Raw genomic sequence first — 12,628 nt, 5'->3', positions numbered from 1 at the left:
TGAAAAAAAAATATTTTCGTTCACAAAATAAAATATAAACATAAAAGCTTTTAAAAAATCAAAACTAACTCAAAATGCTTTAAAAAAAAAAAAGAACTAACTCAAACTACATCTCATGTTGATAAAATTAAATAAAACTAACTATAATCATAGCAAAATGGCCTTAATTTTTATTTTAGAGAATTGATATCATACATGAGCTTTTAAGGTTGATTTCGGATGGATTTATTTCTGTACTGCTGTACGTCCATACAGAAGAAGGTCAAACGGTCCTTTGAGAATTGTATACTTTTACTTATACTTTTTTTTATCATGTATTCAATAAAGTACCCCATATATTTTCAAAAACTAAAACTAATACTGAAACCAATAACAAACCAAACACAAAGCCGTTTTGAAAAAATAAAAACAAACAAACCGACTCTATAAACGAATTAAAAATGTCTGAATTAAAAAAAAAAAGTCAAAAGAAAATTCATAACTAACGGCAATAAAAAATCCAAAGCTAATATAACCCTGCACACAGCACACACCTGACACCAATTTAAACTAAGCCTTTGATGAACCCCTAATAAAATTCTTCTAGTAGGCTTTTCCTGACATTCTTGTCGTTACATCTTAAAGTACAAGCAATGGTTGCCAGAGCTTCCACAGCATCAAAGTTATCAGTCAGGAGAAGGGGCTGCAGGGATTTCTGGCTAGTATATGTGACAGCAATCGCCCACATTTTCTTTATATGATATTTCTGGGCTGAGGGGTGGCAAAAAGGAAACCTTGTCGTACAAAAAAAAAAAAACCCATCCAAACTCATCTATAGTTTGCAAAAACACTTGAAATCTTCCCTAACGCATGTTTGCTCCGACAAAATCAAGCTTGAACTTTTTGGCGAGACTTCCATGATGTGTGCAAGGTTCGAAGCGGAGCCAAAAGTAAGAAATTGTTTTGTCGAACTTGACATGCCTCAGCGGTGGAGGCAGCCGTGGCTTGAGGAAGTCTTTTCTGGCTGTCCATCTGTCTCTGTGCACGCGGAGCACATTCCCTCGGAGCTAGAACGCCTTCAGGGAGGTTCTTCTTTTAATAAAGTCCACTTGGACTCAAGAATGAGCCGCTTAGATTTTGCCGGTCAAAGGTGAAAGTCTTTCAACTCCATAACTCAAGATTCTATTTGCTGATTATGCGTCGGTTCCGACTACAGATCGTATGCCTTATCACATTTTAATGACGGTTTTCTGCTAACATTAATTGTCATTTAGAACTGTTCATAATTCATCAAATCTCCCCACCACAGGTGGGAAAATAAGATAATTTGATGAAACCAAGGCCGGAGTTCTGGGCCATTATTGCCAAAGGGATGTTCCTGCTTTGGGTTTTGAATTACGAACAGTTCTAAATAGCAGTCAGTTTTAGCACAAAAAAAACAAAAAACAAAAAAAAAAAACAAGCCTACTCGAACATCGTAACTATGTTTAGGATTACCCTGTTTAGGTTACAATGTTATAGGTTCATTTGGAATGATAAGAGGGTGTGAACACTTGTGCAACCACATTATTTATATTTTGACTTCCCATGTTTTTTTTTATTTTTTTTTTAGAATGACACCCAGATTTTTTTTTAGCACAAAAACCTGGAATTTGGTGGTGTAAATGTACACTTTTGACCTCAGTTATACAATCTGCATCAACATCAGCTGTAAAAAGCATTTTGGCATTTTTATTTTTAGTGGAAACCACAACCACTTTGTCATATTTACTGTAGGGCAAAAGTGTCCATTATCCAAACTTCACGTTCATCGGAATGTAATCGAATAATACGAAACAGCTTTGACCAAGGCAACCTGAAATGCGCTCTGACAATTATGACAAATTTCCTTTTGACAAATTTGGTGGTGACCGGGCAAGAAAACGACAAGTGCAAAAGACAAGCGTGCTGCGGATTTGGTCAGCTGTGCGTCCTTAATCTGAACGAGAGCAGGCCCATTCGCTATTTTAACCTCCCCTTGGGGAGACAAAGACTAAAGGGCCATCGAAGAACTCGGCCCAGTTCTTCCATCACTTATCTGAACAACTCAAGGGGAATGATAACAAGATGAGTGCATGAGGGTTTGATATGAGGCACAAGGTTCGGTGAGCAAGTGTTGACATGATCGAGGAGGAATCTGAGCAAGTGGAGGAATGATGTTCGTTTGGCATCGTGGCCTTTCAAGACATGAAGGGAAGCGCACGGAAATTTGGGGCGTATCGGCAAAGAGGCGCCAAACAAAAATCAGTGGTTGAAAAAATGGTGCACTTTTTTTTGCCTTCAGTTGCCTGGTGTACAGAAATAAAAAGCAGTCGCGAAGACAAGCAGGCACGTGCGCACGTAAGCCCCAAGTGGTGCTCAGGCACCTGCCCTTTTTGCTCGGATGAAAAAGTAACCTTTCTGTTGCAGATCGTTTTTTTTTTTTTTCTTCATTTATATGTTTGAAATGGAATGAAATGTACCCTCTTTGTCATCCATTTCATCTATTTGAAAAAAATATATATTTGAGAGGATTTTTTTTTGGATATCTTGCGAATAATATCTCTCCTTAAATTGCTTGAGGCGAATCAGAGGAACTTTGAAATGCTGGCAGGTGTGTGCTGACCTCCATTTGAATGTGATTGCTTAATTTTGAACACAGTTCACACCCCCATTCAGAAGGGGTTGTGTGCACTTGTGCAACCATGTTATCTAAGTAGCTTTTACGCCCACTCTCATTTTTTACAGATTAGAGGTTAGCAAAAAAAAAAATTCTGGGATTTATCTTGGTCTTTTTGTCTTCGCTTCACCCCATTTGTTGAATGTTATTTTAAATTTATTTTAATGGGGAAATCAACACAAACATATTTTTTTTCAAGAATATGTTTCCAGCAGGCCCACCATGAATATTGCGTTTGTGGAATATGAGTTAAACAGCAAAATCCACCCCTTTTTTAGCCATCTCAGGGGGCGGCCATTTTGTCATTTCTGTCGACTGAAAATGACATCACAACCGCTCAGGGCTCTGGTAACGACCGATCACGGCTCATCTTCAGAAAACAGGTGAGCCGTGATTGGCCGTTACCCGAGCAACTGTGATGTCATTTTCAGTCGACAGAAGTGACAAAATGGCCGCCCCCTCAGATGGCTAAAAACGGGTGGATTAACGCTTATTGCGCAAACGCAATATTCATCAGAATGCCTTGTTTCAACTAGTGCGCTTGCATAGAACATATTCTTGAAAAAAAAATATGTTTAATGAGTGTGTTGACAGACAAAAGTTCAACTAATAGGCTGCGGCTATTTTTTCTTAATAGTGTGAATCATTTTGGTGATGGTTGCCCTTGCCGTGGCAGACTCCTATGAGGAAACCTTGGGCAAAACCAGAATATTCCACCAATGCGGAACGGAACTTTAAATTGAAATCCCGTTGGGCCAGTTGTCGGATTCTTTCCTAGCTCTTCGCGTCAAGAGAAATGAGTGTGAGATAACAGCGTGTGGATGATGGCAAAGGGGGGCTGAGGACAGACGGCAATTTGCAGTTGTGGATGGACTTGCCTTGAGCTCCGAAACCAGAAATAAACCAGCAGCTGTGGTCTGCAAATCGTGTGCGTGCGCGTGTGCGCGATTCCTCTCAGCACCGCAAATCCAAATGATGTTGGAGAATGCAGTAATGATTGCGTGAAAGGGTCTTTGATCCAATGTGCCGGTGGCATGCGCAGTACATCGATGGAAGGGATGGAGGGACAGGTGCTTGGAAGAATGGATGCATGGATCTTTTGTCTTTTTTTTCATGAGTGAATGCAGAGAGGTCAAGCGGAATAAAAGTCAGGCACTGCTGTAATCGATCAGTGTTTCTTATGCTGGGGCTACGTCGCCATTCACGCGGCACATAGAGATGAACAACCGTTCACATCCATGGACGTTTTTTTGGGGCATGTTTTGGGACTAGGCGAGGGCCACAGCCGAGATTGGAACCCAGGAGCTGAGTGCTAACCGCTGCCACACCAGGCTGGCGAATTTTCGATAAAAATTTAGCTATTGATTTATAAACACGGTCTTGTCTGTTGCGTTCATTTGGTGATTTTTTCTTTTTTTTTTTTTTTTAGCTTCTAAAACTGCAATCATCGCTGCTAACTGTTAGCATGTCGATGACATTCTTAATTATATTTTAGCATTAAGCTAGCGTGTCTTGCTTATTCCGTTTTTTTTTTGGTGGGGGAACGTGTGATGCTGCTCCACTCTAATTGTCAACAACTCTACTGATGCACAAGCACCAGTTGATGACATCGATGCCCCGTTTTAGATGTGAGAGCAACACGGTTTGTGAGAAACGGTTGCATTTTGTCAAACCTACCTCTTTTTCTACTGCTGATTGTAAAAGAACTGGAAAAAAGCAGAATCTAGAGTGAGAGTACATTTTTTTTTTTTATGTTCAATTCAAAATCATTGAAAAATATCCTGTGGGTCTTGAAAATGTCAAAATGATCTAAAACGGTTTTGCGATATTGTTCGGTGTACCCCCGTTTGTCTAAACATGGTATTCTGATGAATATTGCGTGAATGGGATACAAACCAAGAAATGAGAAACTGTTTTCATCAATTTCAGGGTGCTGCCATTTTGTCCTGTACCGCCCTCTGCTGTTGACTGAAACTGACGTCGCAGCTGCCCTCGGGCTCGCATTGCAAACGCCGCAGTTGGCAAGTTTTCCGGGTTCGGTCCGGCGATGTTCGCAATGCGAGCCCGAAGGCGCAGAGACTGCCGAACGTTTTACAGATAAAGTCAAATGTGTGACGCTCAAAGTAACTGAGGATGACCCCAGGTGGACAAGAATAGTAGTAGAAGTGGAAGCTAATGAGGCTGGTCTCCGTTTCAGATATCCGGGAGACGGCGTTTGTGTACGCCATCACGGCAGCCGGCGTGACCCACGCGGTGACCCAGGCCTGCAGCATGGGGGACCTGCTGCAGTGCGGCTGCGAGGCCACCAGGAACAGGGCCCCCCCCAAACCTCTGTTGTCGTCCTCTGGCGACGGGGCCAAGTGGGAGTGGGGCGGCTGCGGAGACGACGTGGAGTTTGGTTATGATAAGTCCAAGCAGTTCATGGACGCCAAGAGGAGACGAGGCAAAAGCGACATCAGGACACTCATTGACCTGCACAACAATGAAGCTGGCCGACTGGTAAAAATCATTTTAAACGGCTGTCCGTCGGCGAGTCCGACAAAACTTTCATTCTGTCCCCCAGTCAACTACAACGCAACGCACTATTTTTCCTCGCCGCGGCCACCGAAGCATCGCCGCCAAAAATAAGACTAATGACAGACTACAGACGAATGGCGGATTAAATAACGGGGCTTCCGACTATGCTTAGTCAGTCTATTTTAAAATTTCACCCGTCATTCGTCAACCGTCAGCACAACGGGCATCCGTCAATGATCCGTCAATCATATATATATATTTATATATATATATATGTGTATGTGTATGTATGTGTATATATGTACATATATGTATATATGTACATATATGTATATATACATATATATACATATGTGTATGTATATAAGCTATCCATCACTGACGGACGCCCGTGTTGCACATGTGTACTGTATATATACATTTTATGAATATATTCTTTGTACGGTATTATAGGGCTTGCTAATTGCAGCAGAATTTCCCTTATATTTTGGCTATGCAAGCTCATCGATTGGACAAGCCATTTTTGATTGAGTGTTACCTTTGCAACGACGCCGGTCACCGGCGATTCCAATTTGCATTCGCAGCCAAATTAGTGGCTGACAGTTTGGCCACTCATAAAATGTGCAGAATTGCACGCGTGAGCCAGGTCCTACCTCTCAAAAGGCCCAATTTTCCATCCAGTTCTTGATAATTGGCTATCGTGTCACAATGCATGTTTACCACAATGGAGTGTCTGGTGCGCCTCATTGAAATGCCCGTGCGGCCGTGCAGGTTCAACGTTTCACAAGCCATTCACTCCCAAGGCATCGCTTGTCCTGTGGAATGTTCCATCATGCCGCCAACATTCAAAGAAGAAACACATCGCCCCCCGGCCATGTTCGCGTAGTGCCGTAAACCGATATTCTAACAAGAATCAGCTTTCTGGAAGACAAAAGCAAGAGCGTGCCACACATTTTGTCTTCGAGCCTCCGAGGCAGGTCGCCGCCGCCGTTTCTACGGCTCACCTGAGACGCCCCAAAGTTCCTGTTTGTCGCCCGTGTGAACGCCGCGTGAATTATGGAGTCATAATGCGTCTTAAAGACCGGGTTTGAAGTAGCAAGCTTTTAGCTCGGTTAGTGACGTTGATTTAAAGTGCGGCTTTTAACATCTCCAAACTGACATCTGCCTTTTTAGCCGTCACCGCACCTTTGGGTACATGCACTTTGGAGCGACGACATAATTACAGTTGACTGCAGCCGGGGTCACAGACAGGTAGTGAGGAACAGGCGTGGATTTTGGGATATTTTCCAATCGTAGCATTAGCGAAGAAACCATTTTCAGCGTAAGAGGGGGGGGGGTGCGCTCACAACACTCCACACGCCTGGAGGTTGTGAAATAAGTGTGCGGTGAGGCGTGTAAACGTCTGTTTATGTGCATTCACGCATGTGTGCGTCGGCGTTTCCAAAGTATGCGTGTGTGTATTTGCGTGTGTGTTGGTGTGTGTGATGGGTTAATTATGTGCAGTATAAGTGAATGATCTGTTGTCAAGGCTTGTTAGAAGTAGGAAGGCCAGAGGCAAAATGAAGGGCGAGGGGGGTTAGAGAGTTAAATTCCTTCTGAGAAGCATCTGCTTTCATGTTCCCTAGCTAGCTAGCTAGCTAGCTGTGCTGTGCTTAGGTGTGATTTGGTAGTTTTCATGTTTATCCACCGCTGCTTGGCGAAATGTACTGCTTCACGAACAACGTGAATGGCAATGCAGAGGAGCACGTTTTCAAAAGCGCAGGCATTGTTGCCAATTAAGCTATTTGGTCGCTATATGCTAATCGTCATCGTTGGTTTGCAGTCCTGCTATTTGGCAGATTTTTTTAATATGGTTTGTTAGCCTATTTTGTTCCGTCTCCTGTTTATGTTGGGTGTAATTCCATTATCGGCCACCAGATGGTGGCAAACTATGTTGTTTGACACTTCTTCAAGGAAGAAGACTGAGTGTTTCATCACAGCCTAATTTTTCTCTGACGATTATTGGATGTCAAATCCTCTTCGATCCTGATTTTTACACCTACAGAATTTTTTTCTGAAATCATCTTCAAACATTATTTGGAAACATCTCCGAATTCACTTTACAGCATCTTTTAGGGTGGCTATTGCCCAAGCCCCCCCCTCGGCACCCCCTCGCCCCGTTTGACTAATATTCTTTGTCTCTTTTTTCTCTCCATGAACTTGACACGTTGCCGTCGCCCTCCCAAGGCAGTGAAGCTCTACATGCGGACAGAGTGCAAGTGCCACGGACTGTCCAGCTCGTGCACGTTACGCACTTGCTGGAAAAAGATGCCTCATTTCCGCGAGGTGGGCGACCGCCTTCTGGAGCGCTTTAACGGCGCTTCCAAAGTGATGGGCGGCAACGACGGCAAGACGCTGATCCCCGTAGGCCACAACATCAAGCCCCCGGACAGGCAGGATCTGATCTACTCGGACGAGTCGCCCGACTTCTGCCTGGCCAACCGTAAAACGGGTTCGCTGGGGACGCGGGGACGCATGTGCAACAGCACCGCCATGGACATCAGCGGCTGCGACCTGCTCTGCTGCCAGCGCGGCTACCGCGAGGAAACTGTGCAGTTTGAGGAGAACTGTCTGTGTCGTTTCCACTGGTGTTGTGTGGTCCAGTGCAAGAAGTGCTCGATCCGTAAGAACTTAAGTCTCTGTCACTGATGAACTGGAACCGAGTCCCCTAACTTTTTGTAATGACTTCTTTTTTTTCATATATATATATATATATATATATATATATAAATATATATATTGAGCTTTTTGTTTTTGCATTGGTTTTCGGCCATTGTAAAATAAGATCCCGACTGTGTTGTTATCCATTTTGCACCTATCCTGCTTACACCATTCCTTAAGAACCTGGCAATATTATTGATTCCCGAGATTTCGGATGAAAGCTGACTAGAAAAACTCAATAGGCGCTTGACAATGAAACGAGTAAAACACGCAGGTGTCAAACTACCTAATTTCTGAATGTTTTTGTTTTAGAAAGGAACCAAAGAATGTGAAGGTATGCGTTTTTTAATCGATTGTAAAATCCACAAGGTGTGTCGGAAAAGGTCTGGTGGCACAAAAGATGCATTCCAACTATGAGTTTACAATAATCCCCCTGGAATCTCACGCACTTGCCCAGCCTTCTCTGCGGTCATGGAAGGATTCTTCCTTTCGCGGCCATCTTGAAGTCATCCACATCTTTGAAATGGCTGCCATTGACGATCCTTTGATCTTGGGAAATTAGGAGAACATCTGAAGGAGCCAGGTGGGGTGAGAAGGGAACATGCTGCATCACGATGACGTTCTGCTCGGCCAGGAACTGTCAGATGCTCGGGCCGGTTGTCATGGTGAAGCAGCCGCGACTTGTCCAGGCACACCACTCGCCGCTTCTCGCGTGCTGAACCAAGCAAAGGCCGCAGACATGCTGCTTGATCGTCTGACCTGCAATGACGGGGAAAACCCGCAGTTTGGTTTCCAAATATATCTTTTGTGCCCGGACTTTTTCTGACAGACCTTTGGAGATCTTCTATCGGGCAAGGTAACAGCAGCACTTGAAGTGAACCGCTCTTTGAATTTGATGATTGATTTTGAGGAAGTCACGCTGACACTTTGGGGGTCAAATGGTTTGCATTCCATTTGATCTCCACATACATAAAATTTAGGGCTGTCCCAAATGATTATTTTTCTCCCGATTGATCGATCGACTACTTTTCCGATTAGTCGATTAGTCTAACAATACATTTTTTAACTAATCCAGCAATTTTTGGGTTGACGATTATTAATTTACAAAACCACTTCTGAACGCTTGTTTGAATTCTTTATTAAAGTAAAAAAAAAAAAAAAAACTTTTGTAATTGAACACTCACATCTCTTTTAGGCAAGCATCATGACGTGTGAACATGAATGAGGTATTTCTCTGTCCATGCATTACAGTGAAACAATGTGTGAGCTCATGTTAAGCAGCCCAAATATAACTTAAAAAATAAATAACTCATAAATAAAATCCAATGAGGAACACCCTCCACAAATGCAATGGGCCTCATGTACTGGACAATCATTTTAAGGATACTTTGTGTGATTTGAGATGCTCTTTCTTGTGTGCATTCCTCTTTTATTTTTTATTTTTTTTGGGGGGGGTACTGTGTAACATCAGTTTGCTTTCACCTTAAAAATAGACAGATAAAGCAGAGCGCATACTGAAATTTATCACAATGATTTTGAAAAGTCATACATATTAGTGCAGTTTTTGTGGAAAAAAAACCCGACCATGTATATTAAGACGTTTTTTTGTGAAAAAAAAGCGATCATGTATAGTAAGGCGTTTTTTTTGTTTGTTTTTTACATGACCATGTATAGTCAGGCGTTTTTTAGTAAGGCGTTTTTGTTGAAAAAGAACGATCATGTATACTAAGCCAGTCTCAGGCCTTGTCTACACGTAGCCGGGGGGTTTTAACAACTGTATACACATTAAAAAAACGCATCCACACGTAACCGCAGAAGTGCGTTTTCAAACGCACGCCAAGCCTCTAGGCGGCAGTAGTAAGCCAAATACTGTCCATTCGGAAGAACTTCCGTCCTTTGACGTCACTTCTACGAAACCAAAAACACGGCGCCGAACTCGTTCGGGAGAACCGACAAGAGGTAAGAATTGCTTTTAAACCTTTCACCGAGAAGCAGTGGTTGGTTGACATAAGTAAGCAAAAAGCGCATCAAGAATGGCGACATAGCAACACAGCGACGCGAGAATCCGTGTTGACTCCAATGAAATTGCAATTTGTCGCACAGTGACGACGTAAATCTCCGCGTGTAACCATCCACACCAAAAAGCAGATTACTAGAAGAAGTTCAGCTGAAAGCTGCCTCTGGCTGGAATCGAACCCTAGTCATCCATGACACAGTCATCTGCTCTAACCACTCAACTGTGTTCATGTGGCTGACTAAATGTCAAAACATAAGCAAATGGTTAGCATCATGTTGAATGCTAACGAATGCATCATTCAAAGGCATTGTTTGATAGGAAATGAGACCACCATGTATAGTTGGGCGTTTTTTGTGAAAAAACAAACAAAAACAACTACCATGTCAATCATGTTGTTTTGTTTTTTTTAAAACGATCATGTATAGTCAACAGTATTTTTGATCAACTGCATCTACATATTTTCCTCCTCCATATTTCTGATAAACACTAATTTGATCAGTAGAGTGATTCCAGGAGTGTTTGGAAAATCTCTCTCTCTCTTGCCTATCTTAATATTTTACAAATGTTAATTACACAACAGGAAGAATAGATGAATGGATAAAATATTGCTCGTGCTCCTTTTCACTGATCTTGAAAAAAAAAGATTGAAAAGCGATTAAAAAAAAAAAAAGATTAAAAAGCAGGCTTGTCTTGTCCTCCCCAAAGGGTTTTTACATGTATTTATTGTCTGAAAATTTTAAGACAAGTGAGCAAAAGAGAAGCCAGACTCGTATTAGTTTTCAGTGAACAAGTTGACACAAGTTGTAATTTTTCAGGAATTTGTTGCGCAGTGACGCGCGGCATTCGGGCAGTTTTGTTTCAAGCACAAAGAGGATAACACAAACCCTCACTCAGCATTAATAAACGGTTGCCACAGTCAACGGATGTGCATGTGGTCATTTGCAGAGATCACTCTACTGTTTTTCTCCTTCCTGCCTCCTACATGGCATACTTAAAGGTCCATTTCTGTTATTTAGCACACATTCACTGTAAATATGCGCTCACATGAAAAAAAAGCGGCAGAAGACATTAGATTATATAAAAATGAGAAATGAGAGGGCCAGATGAGGGGAAATGAGCAAGGAGGGAGGAGAAGCTAAATGAATGGAGGGAAAAGGCAACGAGGGAGAGGCGGCTGGGAAGATAACACGAGTGAGCGAGACGCAAAGAGGACCCTGAACAAGTAACCTGACACCATCATGCTCGTCCGTCCGTCCGTGTGAACTTTTCTCCAATCGTGGACCAATGTGGCAGGGAGGTGTGCACAGAAACAAAGGGCCTCTCCACAGTTCGACTTGCAAGCCTAATTACACAAGCGGGACAGGGGCTCCCTCTAGTAGTACATGAAAGAATCACTAAGTTGTATTTCACTTTTCAAGAAGCCTGTAAAGTGATTTGTTTTTAAATCATTGAAATATGTCTGAAGATAAGCCCAAAGTGGCAATGTAGCATTAAGCGTTCTGTATTTTTGCTCGTGGCTAAAGCGTACGTATTCATACGCGTGTATTCCAAGTACACATTTGGAATTTCAGACATTAGTGAGCCCACTAAGTACTGAGCGCCGTCATTCCAGACAACCCAGCCACAGCTCCTAGCTATCTAGATTGCTACATCCATAGATGGTTAAAACACTAGCATGCTAGCCCGCTAGCTAGATTTCTAGCCAGCGTGATGTTACATGGGTTACATAGACATGGATATGTTACATGGACCCAGACACGCCACAAAACCGAGTGAGGGGGTGACTTAGCTAGCTAGTGACGTAGCTAGCTAGCTGGCCAAGCTATGCAGCAGACAGTACTGCAGAAGTGAAGCGCAGGTACGCAGCTAGCTGCGAACTTTGATTCATAAGACACAAGGACTCTGCCGGCAGTCAAATTATGTTTTAACATGATCATTTTTTTGTTTAATACAGACTTTTAAAATGTGGAAATGACCACATTGAAACTTGTGTTAAAATGTGAATACCGAGGCACAAAGTGAGAGGCGCTTTTTCCCATTAGCCCTCATCCGCATGAGCTCATGACCTGCTCTTTGGCTGAGTGTGTTTGGAGGAGACGCTGATATTTATGAGTTCATGCAGGAGGAGGTGCCCCCGAGGTGATGTCTCAGCAAACTGCCGCGGGCCACCCAACAAGGCCGCAAGTGCACGAGGAGCCGGCAGTCCATCTCCCAACGTTGCGCCGCAACCTTTTCGGCAACGTTTGCCGACAATTGGCGCGCAAAGCACACGGCGCCGACCTGATGTGAATCATCCCTAACGCAAGGGTGTTGCTTCTTTTCGGGATGAGCTCAGTGCTCAACTAGACGAATTGCCGTGCAGATAAAGCGAAGCGATGCAGTTTAATTGGAAAAATATATTTTGGCACACTTTCAGCCCTCCTTAAAACAAATACATCATAGATTGAAAAAAGGTCCAACTAAACTACGACTAAGTATTTTCGGATAAAAATTGCGTTGAAGTGAATTCAATTTAAAGAAACTAAAGTCGAAACGAAATAAAGCAAAAATCCTAAAATGTTAAAACCCTGGTTTTTGAATTGTGGCAGACTGCGATTCTGAGCTGCGCTGACTTGAGGTGAACCGGCATTGTTCCACCTTTTGTCATCTCTCAGCATCTTCCTCCCTTTCTTTGTGACATGTACAGTCCAAACACAAATAAAATCCTTGACGACAGC

At 42.8% G+C, this 12,628-nt stretch overlaps 1 protein-coding gene and 1 long non-coding RNA gene across 5 annotated transcripts in view; one reads left to right on the top strand and one right to left on the bottom strand.

The window, feature by feature from the left end:
* wnt6b (wingless-type MMTV integration site family, member 6b) overlaps positions 1 to 12,628 on the top strand; it is a 33,141-nt gene that overhangs the window by 17,688 nt on the left and 2,825 nt on the right. Inside the window, exons 3-4 of one of the 2 annotated variants that reach the window (XR_015089469.1) lie at positions 4,875 to 5,176; positions 7,421 to 9,853. Coding sequence is in view for 1 of the 2 variants with exons in the window: in XM_086050842.1 (XP_085906968.1) it covers positions 4,875 to 5,176; positions 7,421 to 7,882 (764 nt within the window). In the remaining variant the exon portion in view is untranslated. Of the gene's footprint in view, positions 1 to 4,874; positions 5,177 to 7,420; positions 10,802 to 12,628 lie in introns of those variants that run through there. The other variant, XM_086050842.1, reaches the window with a different exon arrangement.
* The window catches only part of LOC147136794 (uncharacterized), an 89,501-nt gene continuing 85,111 nt past the window's right edge, over positions 8,239 to 12,628 (bottom strand). For all 3 annotated transcript variants that reach the window (XR_015089471.1, XR_015089470.1, XR_015089472.1), the window contains one exon: positions 8,239 to 8,653. This is a non-coding gene — a long non-coding RNA (uncharacterized LOC147136794). The remainder of the gene's footprint in view (positions 8,654 to 12,628) is intronic.

The sequence above is a fragment of the Filicampus tigris genome, chromosome 14 (genome assembly GCF_054856515.1).
Source record: "Filicampus tigris isolate MCC_2025a chromosome 14, RoL_Ftig_1.0, whole genome shotgun sequence".
Taxonomy (NCBI): Eukaryota; Metazoa; Chordata; class Actinopteri; order Syngnathiformes; family Syngnathidae; genus Filicampus; species Filicampus tigris.
This window is presented reverse-complemented; position numbering and strand designations above follow the sequence as displayed.